The following is a 17967-nucleotide window of genomic DNA, read 5'->3' on the forward strand; positions in this document are numbered from 1 at the left end:
ATTTTATCTTAAAAATAAATAGGAGCAGACCTTATTTCCTTCTTATTCTAAGTGGGTGTTCTGAAAGACATTTGAGAGAATAAAAACCCAGTTAAGAATCTTTTCAAATAAAGAATAAGACCTTAAGAAAACTAGCTATGAGGTTTCCACTAAATTCCTTATTCTGCTGCTGCTTACGAAGCATAAGCCAGAAAAATGGCCAAATCCAGTCCTACTGACAGAATTTTAAAGCTGAAAGAACACCAGCGATAACCTAGTACACCTTCCACATACAGAAGAGGAAACAGGCTCAGAGTGACTTAGAGGACGCCGATCAGCAGAGAGAGCCTGTGAAGCTCAAGGCACAGCTAAGGCTCTTTACTATAGAAAGTAGTCCACAGTATCCGAACCAATCCTCACGACGCCTTTTATTAAGGCAACGCAGGCTGCGGGAAGGAGCTCAGCTGTAGCCAGTCCCTACACTATTGCCGGGTTTGCAGTCTGCCCTGGACCCGGAGGCCAGATCAGTAATATTAGACCGTAAGGGTACGGTCTACACTAGCGCTAAAGAGCTACAAACGCTTCCTCCTTAAGCGCCTTTTCTTCCGGCCCAAGACTCCTATGCTTTTAACAAGGGGTCCTACAGCCGAGCAAACGACGGGGCAGGCAGTAAGTGGGAAAACTGTCCGTCCATGATCAAAATGAAGCACACACACACTGACCTCTGGAGTGGATGTGGCAAAATAAATTCTGACCCCCTCCTGGAACGACTATTTGGGCAAGTTTCTAAAAAGGACATCAAGTTACCTCCAGCAGGTAGTTTTCAGTACACATAATCCAGTGCCTGAGTCTGCTTTCTCTGGCCACTACAGGTACAGGCTGGGTCCCAGCAGCACAAGCTCGGAAACCATCATCCAAGTTTTCAAACAAGAACGCGTAAGCAAACAACTGCTGCTAATACAACATACAAACATTAACATATGCCCCACGAACAGTTTTCTGGATCATCAGATTATTTGCCAAAAGCCGGCTCCGCGGTAAATAATAGTTACTGTTGTTATACCCAAACGAGTTATACATGACACAGCTTGCTCCTCAGAGAGAACATTCTACAGTCTTTCAAGAATGAAAACCTGCTTTATTTGGCACACAACAGTGAAGAGGTCTTGCAACACGTGCAGAGGTAGTCAAACAGCAGTTCAGTGCGAGCCATCACAAAATTTGGTCACCGACCAAGCCAGAGCGAATCTCCCAGCTCCTGTAGGTTAGCAGACAATATTAACTCACTTTCTGCTTGTTGACTTTTGCGTCCCTTTTATTTGTGTACTGAAAGAACAGGTACCTCTGTGGGGACTCTACGCCCAGTTTAATTATTTATTAAGTTTATTTTGGGCAGGTATCGATCACTCCTTTCTTAAGTGAGTTAGATTCTGAAATTAAAAACAAACAGAAAACAACAAAACTCCCTCTCCGGCCAGCATGGATGCATTCTCCCTCAGTGGAGGCGCCACGGCCCAGCCGCCGCTCCGTTTCCTCCACGAGGCTCGAACTCTGTCCCACCAGATTCCGAGAGCGGCAGGGGTGGGCTGTAACCAGAAGGCACTCGCCACAACCTTCAGGAGTCGGGGCGTGACCCTCACCTTGACTCTGGGCGGTTTGTGGGGACCAACTCCTTCCTTGCTGCCGCTCTTTGCTCTGAGTTTCCAGGGGCCCCAGACCCGCTGCGGGACCCTCCACCCCCACCCCCGGGCCTCACTCCAGCGGCAGGGGACTGTTTCCCCGCTGACCTCGGGGGCAGAGGTCGAAGGCCCGCTCCCGGACGCCGGAGGCCGGCCCCGGCGCCGCCGCCAAGCCCGCGCGGCCTCACCTGCCTCTCCCCGGAAGCCCCAGCGCCGTCCCGCCCCGCCCCGCCTCGCCTCCCCGCCCCACGACTTCGGAGTCGCGGTCCCGGGATCCGCACGGCAATGGCGCGGCCGGAAACTGGCCCCGCGACTTCCTCGGGCCGGATCCGGGCTGCGCGGGGCCTGTGGGCGGGGCGGGGGGGCTGCGGCTTCCTCCTTCCTGCTTCCGGCTCGGCGGTGAGGTAGGAGTCGGGGTCCGAGGCCAGGGTCCCGGGCGTCATGCGTGCGAGGCCGGAGGCGGCGCTGCCGCTGGTTCTGCCGCTGTCGGGCGGAGACGGCGGCGCGGGCTCCGTGAGCCGCGCCAGGCCGCGCTCGTCAGGGCTGCTGACCGGCAGCGGGGCCCCGAGGGCCGGGCGGCTGGGGGGTGGGGCAGGCGGACGGAGGCGGGAGGCCAGTGCGGAGGGCGCTGAGACGCCGCGAGCTGCAGCTCCGGGCGCGGCGCGGGTCTGGGCCGGAGATCACCCCAGTCGTCCCATTTCAGAAGGAAGAAGAGTAATATTTACCCTGAAAGTGTGGGAGCCGCGGGCGCTTGTGTCCGAAGTTGGGGCGCACGGGACGTGTGTGGCCTGTGGACAGTAACTCCTTTCTTAGTGTTAATGGCTGAAACTTTGCCATAAACCAGGTTATTCACTCCCGCTTGACTTCAAGTGCGTTCCTGATCTCTGAATCTTGCGTGAGTTAGTTCATTACTGGGCTGGAGAAGCTGAAGAAACACGGATCTCAGTGGAGCCCAGACCCGACTGTGTGCGTGGGGCCGTACGAATTCTGGGGGGCTAGGAGATTTAACAGTGTGTCAGCCACTTTAATGTATTTTCAGTTGAAAATATGAAGAAACCGTGGAAGGATATAATTAAAACCAGCGACATTAGTTTTCTTGAAGTGATGAGATTGTGGGTGATTTTTATTTTGTTTTGATTATCTCCAGATTTTTCTATAAAGAACACGGATTGTACGATAGGGAGACCAAAAAACCCTTTAGAGTAAGGTGAGATGTTTGATTTTGTAATTATGTATCTAATTCTATAAATGAGAACATTTTTAGTATAAAAAGTTGAAGATCTGGGAATGGATATGCTGTAACATTATGAGTGAGCCGACTTGTCTTTTAATATATCATTGAGCTTCATAAATAATTTTATTGTTGAAATAGGTAGCTTTGTGAAAAACTTGATTCTCCAGTAATTAGGATTTTCTTACAGGGCATTTGCAGTTGTAGTAATTATTTTTCTTTAAGTTAGGAAGAAAGAGAGAGATAGGAAATGTCTATAATGTGCTAGGTAATTCTACATTTTATTTATAGGTTGCATATGTAGAATTGGGAAATTTTCCATTTAAAATTGTATTGTAATTATCCTGAAAGTTGCAACTTAAACTTTCTTTTATCTATTCTTTTCAAGCCACTCAACATAGAGAATTTAAATCTTCTCTCAGAAGTGTATGGTAGAGCTCAAGAAGACAACCAGCCAAGGGTCATCTGAAGTTCTGATTGGCTCTCTGATAACCCAGGACAAAGTTAGAGAGAACTGCTCCAGCATAAGGTAGATGCTTTTTAAAATCCCAACTGAAATTGTAAGTGACCGTATATACGCCCCTTCCTACCCGGGTATTCTAATTCTCCACTTTGAACAGGGGCTGACACAAACAGGAAAGGTTGAAAAACCTCTGGGGCAAAATAGAAAATCTCATTCAAATCCGTACCATCCTCATTTGCCAGATGGCCCTCCCTTACCACCTTGAAATGGAACAAAATACATGTCACCTGTTAGGGTTAATTTTCTCATTTATTAAATTTATTAAATTATGTCCTCAGAGCTGAAATGAGGACATGAAATAGCATGTCACATTTTGCATTTATCTCTTAGCATATGAATGCAGATATTATCATGGCTCCCTTACCTTTTCCTTTTCATTTTTGGAAACAGCCATCCATTACCTCCCTTCCTCCATGCATTTAATATACTCTGAGGCTTGTCCTTTTCAAACACCAAATTTGACAATTCATACTTTTGTTAATTAGTACTTCATGGTATTAAGGCTGTGTCAAAAAATGATAAACAGGATTCAGCTGTCTCCTGGAATGAGTGCATAAAACTCAAGATCCTTATAAAAGTCTGCTGCTAAATAAAGTGTGTCTTGAATATAGGAGGTATGTGAGAATGCACAGTCCTTATGACAGATGCCACATGGACTCTTTTAAGTGTCACTCTTCTGGTGTCCTAGTTGAATTCTTTTTCCTTAACTAATTAGTACTTTGTGTGTGTGAGGAAGAGTGGCCCTGAGCTAACATCTGTTGCCAATCTTCCTATTTTTGCCTGAGGAAGATTTTTGCTGAGCTAGCATCTGTGCCAATCTTCCTCTGGTTTTTTGTATGTGGGACACTGCCACAGTGTGGCTTCACGAACGGTGTGTAGGTCTGCACCTGGGATCCAAACCTGCGAACCCCAGGCTGCTGAAGCAGAGTGTGCGAACTTAACCACTATACCACCAGGCAGGCCCCTAATCAGTACTTTTTAAAAACAAAAAACTAATGAGTGCTAATGGAATTCTAAGTTAATTGATTGTATGATGTAACTTTTTCAAAATTTGATTAACCACATAGTCTTTTTCTCTTGTCCCCCCACCTCTTTTCCTAAGACCACTACAAAGATGTTTGATATAAAGGCTTGGGCTGAGTATGTTGTGGAATGGGCTGCAAAGGACCCATATGGCTTCCTTACAACAGTTATTTTGGCCCTTACTCCATTGTTTCTAGCAAGTGCTGTACTGTCCTGGAAATTAGCCAAGATGATTGAGGCCAGGGAAAAGGAGCAAAAGAAGAAACAAAAACGTCAAGAAAATATTGCAAAAGCTAAACGACTGAAAAAGGATTGAAGGAATGAACAGCCGGCGCAAACCAGAAGAAAATCATTTGGAAAATTATGAATTTGGAAGGGCCCCACTAGGGTTTCTTCTCTGGATTTTATGACAGTATTATTTAGTAAAGGAAGTCTGAGCTTATGGAAGAATCACGTTCTGACCTCTTAATGTACTGTGTAGCAACTGTTAGGCTTTGGTGTAAAAGTCTGTGGACAGTTCTTGTAAATTGGCATTTATTATGCTACAAATTCTTTATAGGTGACCTAGTCATTTGCCATTTTGCAACTTATATACTGAAATGAAAACATCCTGTGGAGAAAAATGACTTTTCATTATGAACTCCATTCAAATATGGCTTAAAATAGGGTCCTGGTCTAGATAAAGGAAATTAAGAATGTAAAAATCAGCATTGTCCTCTCTGAGTGAAAAGTATGCTTTGGTTTAAAAGAGATACAGTAAATTAATTACATCTTTTATCATTGCTTATTTCTTGGAATAGAATCATTTCTGGCTTTCTCAAAGCAAAATAATGAGTACTTCTATTTTCTGCATTTTTCTGATGTTAGCCTTTGAGATACTGGTAATTATTGGTCATTTTGCATTTTTTAAAATCTAATTTTATAAAGAATTCTCTTATTATCTTGACTATGTAGAATACCACCTACTGGATGTAACAATTTTTGTACTTATGGACACTGCCATTTTCTTAGATGACTCGTTGAGTAACACTATGATTTAAAGCTTGCAGTAAAAACCCCAAACCTTGTAGTACCTTGGAAGCAGTTTATTTGTACTTGTGCTAAGTGGAAATGTGAAGTAGTTAAAATGTCTTATCAGATAATTTGCTGATTATATAGATACCACTTTTGTTTTCTATTCCATTCATTGTTTTAACTCATGGTGGTAATGTCCTATACTGTTTGATCAAACAGGTTCATGGTGAAAATTAAAATTTTGATTTCTTTTGAGGAACTTTAAGTCAGATTTCACAAGTGGTAAACAAAAGCTTAAAATTTGGAAAAATTTTGTTGGGCATACTAGTAATTGGGTGAAAAGGTAAATTATGTCAAAATGAGAATGTGTTAAAATTCAAAATAAAGAGCCAAAGGATATTTCCTTCAGTTAAGTAGTAAAACTGGAATTTTTTACTATTAAATATGGCTTTTATAAATGATTGGTCCAATCATTTTATTCATTGTATTTAATATCTTATTAACGTTTTCCTCATCTCTGATAATTTTAAATTACAAAAACTTATCCAATAGCTTTAATTGAAAAATGAAACTAGATATTGAAATAAATTTGATACTTTTTTATAAAGAAGTCCTGGGTTTTTGTTTTTTGGGGGGGAGGTAATAATTCAGTAATTCATGGAAGTTAGACTTTTTAGAGGGTTAAAAATTTCATTTATAACTAAACATACTTGTAAAAGTTGAGGGCAGTGTTTCTCAAATATGAGAACCTAAGGACCCCTGAGAATGTTTATGGACTGGTTTGAACAACACTTATTACAGTAGCCCCCCACCCCCATCCGCGGTTTCAGTTACCAGTGGTCAACTGGGGTCCGAAAATAATGTTGCATCACAGTGCTTATCATTCACTTCACTTCATCTCATCACCTAGACATTGCATCACTCACAAAGAAGGGTGAGTACAGGACAATAAGATATTTTGAGAGAGAGAGAGACCACATTCACTTAACTTTTATTACAGTATATTGTTATAATTGTTTATTTTATTGTTGGTAAGTTCTTACTGTGCCTAATTTATAAATTAAACTTTATCATAGGTATGTATGTATAGGAAACAACATACTATATATGGGATTTGTTACTATCCAAGGTTTCAGGCATCCACTGGGGGTCCTGGAACCTATGCCCCACAGATCAGGGGGAACGACTATACTATTATTTTAGGTTTTTAGGTCGTCAGTTCCTGCTTGGCACCAGTGTAATCAACATTACATCTCCAGGCACTGAAATAACTCATTGTTATCAGTTATTCAGGTGATGGAAGATATATTTTTTATATTATCATTGAAATTAAATCTTTAAAAAAAACCCTTGTATACAACTATTGGCCCTCGTGGGTCTGCAGAGCCCACTTTAAGAAAAACTCGGTTAAGATATATTCAAAATGTGTTTTGAGCTTCTGCAATCAAGCTGTTTATGGAAGGAATTTATATACGTATGTCTTGCTTATGGCCACATTTTAGAGTAAAAGTACTGAAGCAAAAGATATTCAACATAATTCTCAGTTATCTACTAAGGCTGTGGTTCATTGATTCTATTGTGACAATTTAAAGGTATTTAAAAGTCTATTTTTCTATAATTTCTGTTAAAGTCTTAACACATGCCAATTTTGTATTTGTTTGACATAGGCCATATTATTTCTTCAGTTTTTCCCAACATTTATGGGGCCTTTTTATACATGTGAGATCAACAAAGTTTTATCATATTTGTATCTGTATGTTTGCATGTGTATGAGGGAGGAGGGATGTAAAATAGAGACTATTGTGAGGTTTGGGATTCTTCAAAAAGATCAATCTTCTTTTATTGTAACATAGGACTATTGTTGAAATAATCCCATACACTATTATCCAGAATACTAATTTAAAAAATTGCCTACCTATTTATGTTGTTTTTGAAATTCTGAGAACTAATAACAGTCAATATCCTTTTTATGGCTAGTTTTGGGGAAAAAACAAACAGGCTGCCTGTAACAAACATTTTACAAAAAAAAAAAGTAAGTTTGTGTGTCAGAATTTGACCATAGTGTCCATGTGATAAAGTTCAGCATGGTATTACTGTATCATATGTGCAAGGACATTTTTTATTTCTTGAAATTACAGTAAGCAAACTGGAAATAAGCTTGGGAAGCTGTGAGCTGGAAACCCAGTGTTGAGATAAATTATAATTGACAGCTCCTCACCATTCCTTCTTTGCTTGCTCATGAAGTAAAGGAAAGTGGCCAAGGGCATGTTAGACTTCATCTAGTTTTAAGTTACAAGAAGTTTGGTTCCTATTTGGAAGTGATTGTTTTTATGTTCGCAATTGGTTATAAATTACTGATTTCCTTCATATCTGGAATAAAGATACAAGGACAAATTCTGTATTTCTCAAACATTCAAAGGGATTCCATGTTCAAATACCAAAAGTTTGGGAAACACACGGTAAAACTTAGGATTCATTCCTGCGTGATTTCTTGGAGTCTTAATATGACTACCATAGACTCCCCTCACCCTGTTTTTCCCTAAAGAGCACAAATGCAGTCTGAGAAAGCCTGGTCTAAATAAACTCAGGTTAAGGTTTAAATAGTATGGCTGACGAGACAGCATTAAAAGCAATGGTATTGGTTTAAGGCTGAGTAAATTAAGAAATAAATGACAGCCAGAAATCTGTTAGAAGTAGAAATGGAAAAGGTAACAGATAATGGGGAAAAAAATTATTTCCTCCATTTTTGTTGATTTTTAACTTCAAATACCCAAGGCATAGCCAATAGGTTAGACTTACATGATTAAGTTCGACAGCCAACACATTTTCTATATTTAAGCAGTTCATATAATGCAATAAGCCCATTACTGAAAAAAAAATGCTATATGCATGTATAGCGAGGCATAGGAAGTCAGGATTTACCTCTGAGGAAGTACTTAAGGTACTTAAGGTATATATGACACTCTTTATTTCAAAATGAACATTTTTACTTTTGAAATTAAAAATTTGCATAGATTTGAAGTCTGTCTTGAAGAGATGAAGAAAGACATTTTCATTAAAACAACTTGTAAATGCCCCAAATATAACTATTTAAAATGTGAAATACAGTGGACAAGCTAATATTTTATTTAATGCTTTAATTCTACTTTCCATGTTGTCTGGCCTAAAAGCCAAGTATAAAAGAAATTGTTTAGAAAGGCAGTCTTAATTAGGCCAAGATTAAGGGCCAATTTTTATGTAGGACATTTAACTCTGTTCATATACCACCTAACACTCAACCAGTCACACCTAAAAAAATGTTAAAAAACCCTAAAAAAACTTGGAGAAAGGAATGTGGATGGGTTACTACAAAGTTCATTCCCACTTCTCAAAATCCCTTTGAAAGTGCATGCTCTACTAATAATGGTGGGCCAGGGTCATCATCTTACCGTACCAGAAGGTATTTTCCCACAAGGACTCTTGGCTAAGATTTTCTTTTGCTGCTTATGTAAAAGAGATATTTTTAAATGAAAACCATGAAAATTAAAATTAATGTATATTCTGTCATATGTTAAGATATTTATAAACAGACTGGCATTTGTCTACAAAAGATGTATATGGAAGATAACTAATAAGCTAATAGGAATTTGGCAGAAATATTCTAGCATGTTACAACATTTTTCCTGTAACACACGATTTAAGAACATCTTAATTTACAATCAATTATACTACAAATATTACCTCTTTTTATACTGTGTAGTGGCTAGTTCCTTTTTTGCCTGTATGGTAAATGTAATATTACTTTGTGATGATGTAAAGAGACAGAATGGCTAACCTGATATTAACGGGGCTGCTGGAATGTTAGTATTATCACCTAGGAGCTTTTTTGTCATTCAATAAGTATGTTATGGTGATTACATTTGATTACTTGTTTTAGTGTAAAGTTTTATAAAGTTGTATTTTTCTGTAGTTTATTTCTCAAGCAATTACAATTTTTACCCTCTATTAAGTAAAAATCTTAACCTCTGTGTTTTTAGGAATTCATTGTTAACATTTAACCAAGGATTTCCTTGTATTATTCAAAGCATTAAAATTTGGGTCACTTATTCAGTACATATTTATCGAGCACCTATTATAATGCCAAACACTGTGAGAACTCTATATTAGAATTAGAACTCTTTATTAGCAACAAAAACTTGGCTGTGTACTTCAGAAAATGTATGGCCCTCCCTTCAAAAATACTTTTGTATAAAATCAGTGTTTTCACATTATCTTCTACACTGTTCTTCAATATACAAGCCACTGGAATCCTCACTCTCAGTGCAACTGCCTTCTGAGAACCCTCCCCCGTTTTCTCAAAGTAATTTTTAATGTCATGGAACTCCAGCTATTATACCATTTCTCTGTTCACTTTCCTTTCAGACTTTGGTGATGGACTGCCGACTTCTATTGGTCCTAATTCCTGTCTTCAAACTCTAACCTCAATCCCATCATAAGCTAGCTTCTGTCCCATCTACTCATCAAGGTCTTTATGGTGTCTTTTTCATTTATCAACCAAATTTTCTTGGAGCAATGCAAGGAGGGAAAAACTAGGCAAATTCATAAACAGAATGATGACTAAATCAAGTGAAGGATTTTAAGTCTAAAAGAAGTTAGGTTTCTATAGTTCATCACCTCACATTTCTTACACATACTAAAAATGAATTCTTAAGTGCAATGGAATAGAGAACTACTGTACAGTCAGAAAATACAAAGTCACTTTTTACCTCTTTTATTCATTAAAGTAGTCACATACATATAAATGAAATGATTTTACCACACTGCATTCATTGATTGTGGCTCTTGCCATCTTGTGGCATCCAGGATCCTGGTTGAAAGGTTTTGCCAGTGCTGGTGGGAGCTGCTGAGGGTTCTTCCTTTCCAAAGTACGGAGCAGAGGCATGCCCTTTAATCTGAGTTTGCACTGGTGGAGCCAAGAGTTCCTCGTTGTTCTCTTTACTAAGGAGTTTTCCTTTTTCATAAAAATCTTTGCTTTTTATTTTTATTTCTTCTCTATATTTTTCATTCTTTAGTATTTCCTGCATGTATATAAATGGAAGAAATTATTAAATTTCTAGTTAGAAGTAAACCCAAACCATGGGTTTTATGAAAATAAAATGGCTAATAAAAAATAAAGTACATATATACATGATACTTGCTTTGCATTTAAATAATATACAGGTATGTACAGGATAAGTTTGAAAAAGCTATCTGATTATACACCAGTGTTATTTGAATTAAACAGCTCTGTCCTCATATACTGTAATACAAAGACATGAAGGACCATGAAATAGAAATATTTACTATCCAATAAGTGAAACAAACTATTTAACATGAAATATTACACAAGACCATAATAGTCACTATCAAAAATATTCTAAGCTTAACAGCTATTTTCTGCCTCAAGACTAATCACCAGTGATTGTACTTTCTACTGAAGTTGAAGTGAAGGTGAGATGGCCTCAGAAAGATGCTCCTACCAGTCTGACATTCTCTGTGAGAATTAAAACATGGATGCTAAGGCCACTTATTCTATAGTGCCAGAACCAATCCCTAACTATTTCTCTTTCTCCACTGGAGTGGTATAGCAGTGAAGAGGAGGATAGGAATGGAATCAGAGTTCAGCACGCCCTAGAGACCAGTTCCAGAGAGGCACTCTGCTATTGGAAATGCATCCTCAGTCAGTGCAAGCACTCTGTGCAATGCAGTGCTGTCCCTCAGATTTGCTATTCTATCTGTAAGAATCTATACCCCAAATTACAAAGACTCTATTGCTATATTTCATTGAATACAAGACCATCAAATTTAAGAAGCATCGTTGTACATGTACCACTAAAAAAGGCAATTAAACTCCTTCACATATCCTGATTTCAGACATGTTAAAATTTGAAAAGATGTGCATCTTAAAAACAGATGAAATATAGTAATTACATCTTTTATCTTTATTGATTCTCTCTTCCTCTTTTCTTCAATCTTAATGATTATTTCTCAATGGGTGAAATTTTCTAATGTTCTTTTTGCTTATCTGTATTTTCTGATTTTTTTAAGAACATGTCATATATAATATGAAAAAATGTGAAAATTAATGTAACTGACTATCATCTGACAACACTGACAAAAACAAGTTCTCCCAAGTTCTTTTTTAATTTAAACACTTTTAAAAATGACACTTAAAGCAACATCTGGGTTTCGAAATTTTTTTTTTTAAAGATTGGCACCTGAGCTAACAACTGTTGCCAATCTTCTTTTTTCTTTTTTATTCTTCTCCCCTAAGCCCCCCAGTACATAGTTGTATGTTCTAGTTGTGAGTGCCCCTGGTTGTGCTATGTGGGACGCCACCTCAGCATGGCCCAATGAGCGGTGCCATGTCTGCGCCCAGGATCCGAACCAGCGAAACCCTGGGCTGCTGAAGCAGAGCGCACGAACTTAACCAGTCTGCCACGGGGCTGGCCCCTGGGTATCTAAATTTATGATGCAACCTGTCTGTTTCTACAGTGAATTTCAAGTAATAATAGTTCTTTAAAGAGGTAAGCACTGATATTTAAAATAATGGTTTATACCTAAAGGAAAGAAAAGAGTTTTGGGGGTTATAGTGTTATAGACTTTTAGTTTTAGACACAAAGTAGGGCCCATCTAATGAAACTTCCCCCTCAAAGCAAACATGTGAGGGAAAGAATACTTATAAATATTCTTGTAATTTCCTCAACATAGACCAATTCCCCATGAGTAGTTTACGTTAATAACCACAGTAACTATGAGTCTAGGAGCAGTTGCTATGAGTGAGGGTGAGAGTAGCCTGGCTTTGCCTTTCATACCCCCTGTAGAATTCTCAGGCGAGGTGACCATACATCACAAAGGAAATCCATCAATATGATCCTGGAAATAATGGAAGTAGATGAAAATCTTTTCCTTATCTCCACATTCTTCAAGACCTTCTATGAACTGCTATGTCTTCGTGGAAGCTCTTTCTCTTGAGCAGAATGAAAGGTTCAGGACTGTTGAAGTGGCACTAGGAACCCACCACACGGGACAAGAGGCTACTGAGAAGTGGGACTGCAGCTTGCTTTGTTGTGGTATAAGGAGACCAGTCGCATGGCCTGAAGCTGCCCATGCCTACTTTCTTTATTCGGCCTCTTGTGCTGCAGTTTGACAGCTCGTGCAAGCCTATGCCTTTTGCATAAACGGAGATGGAGGGCAGAGAGCTGTTCTTTCTTTTTTTCCTGCCTTCACATAATTTTTCTTTACTCACCATTATTCTGCCAAGTCAGTTTCTTTCTTATACCAGCTATTTAGGCAATGAAAAGCCAATCTGAGTAAGTTACTTATTTTAACATATGAAGATGGATTAAAGATTTCAGAGTTGAAAAACATGGAGACTATAATTTTTCCTAGAAAAGAATTTCCTTTTTGTCTTTTTTTTTTAAACTAATTGTTACCAGACTCCTGCTAACAGCTTCCAGAAAAATTAAACAGAACATAAATCACTTATGAAAGGAAATCTAGTTTTGTAAATATTTGGAATAGACAAAATGAAAGTAGTTAGGTAGAAAAAACAGGAATTTGTAGACTTAAACAGAAATTATTTCATAAGAAAGCCTGTTTTACAGTAGAAACTACCACAAAGCTAGGATTTTCCCTTAATGTCCTTGGAACAATATCACCTTAAGTCTCAATATGTTTATCAATAAAAGCAGTATGTTTGGTAGCAAGTAGGTCTTCCTTCACATAAATGTTTATAAACAAATATTTATCCTTCTACATACTGCTTTTCTCCCTGTCAAAAAATATTCTTCAACATTTAAAAGAAAGAGAGTTGTACGGTATTTTATCACTTGCATTGTGCCATGATTTACTTAACGACTACCCCTATTGTTTCCAATATTTCACTTTTTCATTTTAAAAAATAGAAGGGATGACCATCCACATAGATAGTTCTTTGAGCCAAACAGACATAGTTTCAATCCCAAATCTACCTCTTACTGGCTGTGACACCAAGAAAATCACTTAACTTCTTTCAGTCTGTTTCTTTATCTGAAAATGGGAATAAAGTGACTGTGTACGCATGTATAATTATTTACACCTCAAATACTCATCTGTGTACTGTTCACATTGTTAGGTCTTCTGAAAGTTTCTTAATAGTGCTTAAGAACATGGACTCTGAAGCAAGACTACCTGCATACATTTGATTGCATACAAATCCCAGTTTTGCCATTTACTAGCGGAGTGACCCTGTCAATGTTGCTTAACCTCTCTGTGTCTCAGTTTCCTTATGTGTAAGATGGAGATAACAATACTGTCTTCTTCAATGGGCTGTTTTAAGGACTGAGAAAGAAGTGGCTGCTGGGCAGTGACAGTACAACAGAAAACGTACAGGTGGATTTTTAAGTAATGACTGTTTATTGCATTCCATTAAAAAATAAACATAACAAACTTATATCCATCCCTCTTTCTCTTCTCAGGGTAGGAATATAGTCTCAATATTTATACTTTTGTTTAAGTACTTAAAATTTTAACCCACTAGTTTGTGATATACATTGAATAACTATTTGTTGTGAAAATTTTGTACATAGGAGAATCCCCACATAAATTACTACAGTCATTAAGAATAAACAGACAAAATTCATAATTTTTCAGGGATGAAAAATCTCCAATGTTTTAACGTGCTACAAGCCTCCAACAAAGGCAGCAACCATTGCTACTGGATTGAGAAGAGAGGTGTTGGAATAAGACATAATCTACTGGCTTGAGAACAAGATGGAGTAACTGGTGCCAGATTAGTCCTCCTGCCATAAACAACTAGAAAACTGGACAAAAAATTTTAACCTTTTCCGATACTAAACAATAGGCAGTGTAGTACTGTGATCCCTAGAAGAGGGGAAACAAATGAGATGAGCCCTGCATCACCTCAGTTTTTTCTGCCTGGAGGTATATTATGGGCTGCTACACAGAGTCGGGGAACCCAAGCAGAGGTTGGCAGTCTCAATGAGCTAAAGAGATAGAGATGGTTGGTTAGGGAGGCTGAGGAAGCTGGAACTTATGGAGCAGAGTATTAAAACATATAGAGAAAAATTCTAGAAATCTACATAGGGGTCCACTTGAGTGTTCAGCTGAATATTAAGCTATAGGTAGGTAGAGAGAGACTCTGCAGAACCAGGAAGGTCAATTTCTGGCTAAAGAATAACTACAAGCCTCCCTTGGACATACTGCAGTTCCAGACCACTGCAATAATATGAGTATTGCAGTAAAGTGAGTCACATGAATATTTTGGTTTCTCAGTACATATAAAAGTTATGTTTACACTATACTATAGTCTATTAAGTGTGCAATAGCATTATGTCTAAAAAAAAGTACATACCTTAATTAAAAAATACTTTATTGCTAAAAAATGCTAACCATAATCTGAGCTTTCAGAGAGCTGTAATTTTTTGCTGGTGCAGGGTCTCATAAAAACCACAGTATCTGTGAAGCGCAATAAAGTGAGGCGCAATAAAGTGATGTATGCCTGTAGTAGGGAGCTGTAAACTGAATAACTGCTAGAGCTTGCATGAGACTAGGAGACATTCAAGTTCTCCTCAGCCAGAGATGCTTCACTGAATACACAGGGCATTCAGTATATAGACTTCAGAAAGATCACTCTTTAGGAGTAAGGATAAACTGGCATGAGAGTAGAGGTAACCTAGACCTGCCCTGTCAAATATGTAGCCACTAGCCACATGTTATTTAAATTAATTAAAATAAAACAAAAAATTCAGTTTGTCAGTTGCACTAGACACATTTCAAGTGTTTAGTAGCTAAATGTGACTAATGCTACCATATTGGAAAGTGCAGATATAAAACATTTCCATCATTGCAGAAACTTCTATTAGACATCACTGCTTTAGATCCACCTGAACAAAACTTAAAAATAAGCCTCCAAAAGTTCAGTCTGGTTCACATATAAATTAATGTACTCCAAAACAAAACTCAACATTTTTTCAAGGAAGACAAAACCCAGACAGTAAACAATATACTATTTCAATGTTCATCATCTAGTCAAGAAGTGAAGAAGGAAAGTGTGATACAAAACCAGTCAATAGAAATAGACCCAAACTTGACAGAAATGATGAAACTAACAGACAAGGACTTTGTCACAGCTACAATAAATATGTTCCAAGACTTAAAAGAAAAATGAACATAAAGAAAAAATAAATAGAAACTACTGAAAAGAACCATAATGGAACTTCTAGAGGTGAAAAATACAATTTACGAAATGAAAAATGTAATGGATATGCTTAACATCAGATTAGACCCTGCAGAAGAAAAAACAATGAATCTGAAAACAAGTAAATAGAAACTATCCAAACTGAAGCAAGAGAGAGAATGCTTCAAAACTGAGCCAGAGCCTCAGTGAGCTGTGGGACAACATCAAGCAATCTAATATACATGTAATTGGAGTCATAGAAAGAGAAGAGAGAGGGAGGAGAGAAAATAATGACTAAAATATTCCAAATAGATAAACATATAAATCTACATAACCAAGAAACTAAAATAAATGCAAAGTCAAAGCACATCAAAGTCAAACTGCTAAAAACCAATGATAAAGAGAAAATCTTAAAATCAGCTACAGAAAAAAAGACATTTATACTAGCAACAAAGATAAGACGTACTACTGAGTTCTCATCAGAAACAATGCAAGGTATAAAACAATGGAATGACTTGAACGTACTAAAAGAGAACAAAAACTGCCAACTTAGAATCCTATATCCAGTGAAAATATCTTTCAAAAATGAAGGCATAAAAACATTTTCAGACAAACAAAGGCTGAATTTGCCACAAGCAAATTTCTACTACAAGAAACATTAAAGGAAGTACTTCAGGGTGAAGGAAAGCAAACAAGATGGAAACTTGAATCTATACAAAGGAGTGAATAGTGCCAGAAATAATCAGAATGAAGAACTTCATTGCAGGGAAAAATGCTAGATTTCTGGACTCTCTACTAGGTGCTCAACGCCCTGGAACTTTATGTCCATCCCCTCCAAGCTCCTTGAGCACATGAGAAGCAGCATTACACTGTCCCCTGAAACTACTGCTACAGATTTTGAGGCTTATCATGATTGCACCCCACCAAGAGGATTTCTCAAGCTTTGCAAAGATATCAGTTACCACTAAGTTGAGGAGAAATGCAGCCTGAAAAGCAAGCAGACTGTTCTGACCACATGCAGCCCTCAAATTAATGGCACTATCTGGGAGGCAGACGACGCCTCATTCTCTCTCTACTCCCATCCAACAAAGAGCCTCTGCTCACCAAGCCTTCCATGTCTTACACCATCGTCCTCACTTCCCTGGCCTGGGATTTGAAGCAGTATGTCAACAATGGCCCTTCTCCGTCTGAAGCTGAGCCCAGTGGAGTTGACAATCAGAAAATCATGCATACAAGGTCAACCCCATTCTGAAAAGGTCATAGCAAAGAGTTCCTTGGAGGGAAGTATTGAAGGATTTCATTCTCAACCAATCTCAGGGAAGAAGAGAAAGAAACCATACTGACAATAGAGAAAGCATGAGCTATATCAAAATATCTTATTTCAGAGTTTTCCCTAAATATATTGTTTATGAATGACTACTGTTATGTGACAATCTCTCTCATTTTAACAGGCAGCAGGGGTGTTCAGCTGGAGCAGATTAGCTTAGGCTTGAGTTGTTTACGGAACCTTGATATTGGGAAAACAAACGAAGTTGTGAAAAGTATTATGTACTAAATGTTTGAATTTATATATTTTTCTATGTCAAATTATAAATTACCATTGTTTGTGAAGGATTACATGAAAAGGAGATTAAAAAAAAAAAGGAAAAGCTCTGTATGCCTTTAACAAGTTCACCCTCGCTTTTGTAGCAGACAAGTTAATGGTTATTTATTGTGTACTCTTCATTAATACAGTGAAGAGAACTCAAGCCCCCAAAAGGTTGTAGCTCAAGTCTGTTCCAATACCACTTCTTTGCTAAAAGCTCTACTTAAGAGCCCTTTAGGTATCTGTACCGTTGTTGTATTCAATGTTGTAAATTGCTGATGTGGTTAATGGCAAAAGTCTATTACAGTTTTTTTTAAAATAATAAAATACAGACAAAAACAAAGCTTGAAAATGCAGTCTACTAATATGTTGACTTATAGCTCACTCAGAGCCCTTAGGCATGATATAATCCCACTCCAACCACACAGTCCCTTATGCAAAATTCTAGTATGTAAGAATTTTCCAAGATGGTAAAGAAATCACCTCTAACATACAGTCATGTGTTCCTTAATGACGAGGATATTTGCTGAGAAATGCGTTGTTAGGTGATTTAGTCATGCAAACATCTTAAGAGTGCACTGAAGGGGAACAAAATTTGCTACCCTAAAATGTGTCTCTAACATGAGGATTATTTTTAAGAAACAAAAGACTCAGAAAGTTTTTCTTGTTACTTCCCCCTTAATTGCCTAAAAGAATTAAGATTTAAAAAAACCTGTCTCAGGAAGGGAGCTATTA

General features: G+C 38.1%; 1 protein-coding gene and 1 long non-coding RNA gene across 4 annotated transcripts in view; one reads left to right on the top strand and one right to left on the bottom strand.

Moving 5' to 3' along the window:
• Window positions 1-2019: 2019 nt before the first annotated feature.
• LOC124244913 (uncharacterized) lies at window positions 2020-4768 on the top strand. Of its 2 annotated transcripts, none has more exons than XR_006890149.1 (4): window positions 2020-2062; window positions 2806-2865; window positions 3278-3418; window positions 4633-4768. It is a non-coding gene; the product is annotated as an uncharacterized LOC124244913 (long non-coding RNA). The 2 variants fall into 2 exon arrangements; XR_006890150.1 differs by lacking the exon at window positions 2020-2062 and adding an exon at window positions 2070-2624.
• A 5415-nt stretch (window positions 4769-10183) lies between these two features.
• The window catches only part of NDUFAF2 (NADH:ubiquinone oxidoreductase complex assembly factor 2), a 146786-nt gene continuing 139002 nt past the window's right edge, over window positions 10184-17967 (bottom strand). Inside the window, exon 4 of one of the 2 annotated variants that reach the window (XM_046671889.1) lies at window positions 10184-10506. In XM_046671889.1, the coding sequence (XP_046527845.1) occupies window positions 10255-10506 (252 nt within the window). In that variant the 3' untranslated portion in view covers window positions 10184-10254. The remainder of the gene's footprint in view (window positions 10507-17967) is intronic. The other variant, XM_046671890.1, reaches the window with a different exon arrangement.

The sequence above is a fragment of the Equus quagga genome, chromosome 9 (assembly GCF_021613505.1).
Source record: "Equus quagga isolate Etosha38 chromosome 9, UCLA_HA_Equagga_1.0, whole genome shotgun sequence".
Taxonomy (NCBI): domain Eukaryota; kingdom Metazoa; phylum Chordata; class Mammalia; order Perissodactyla; family Equidae; genus Equus; species Equus quagga.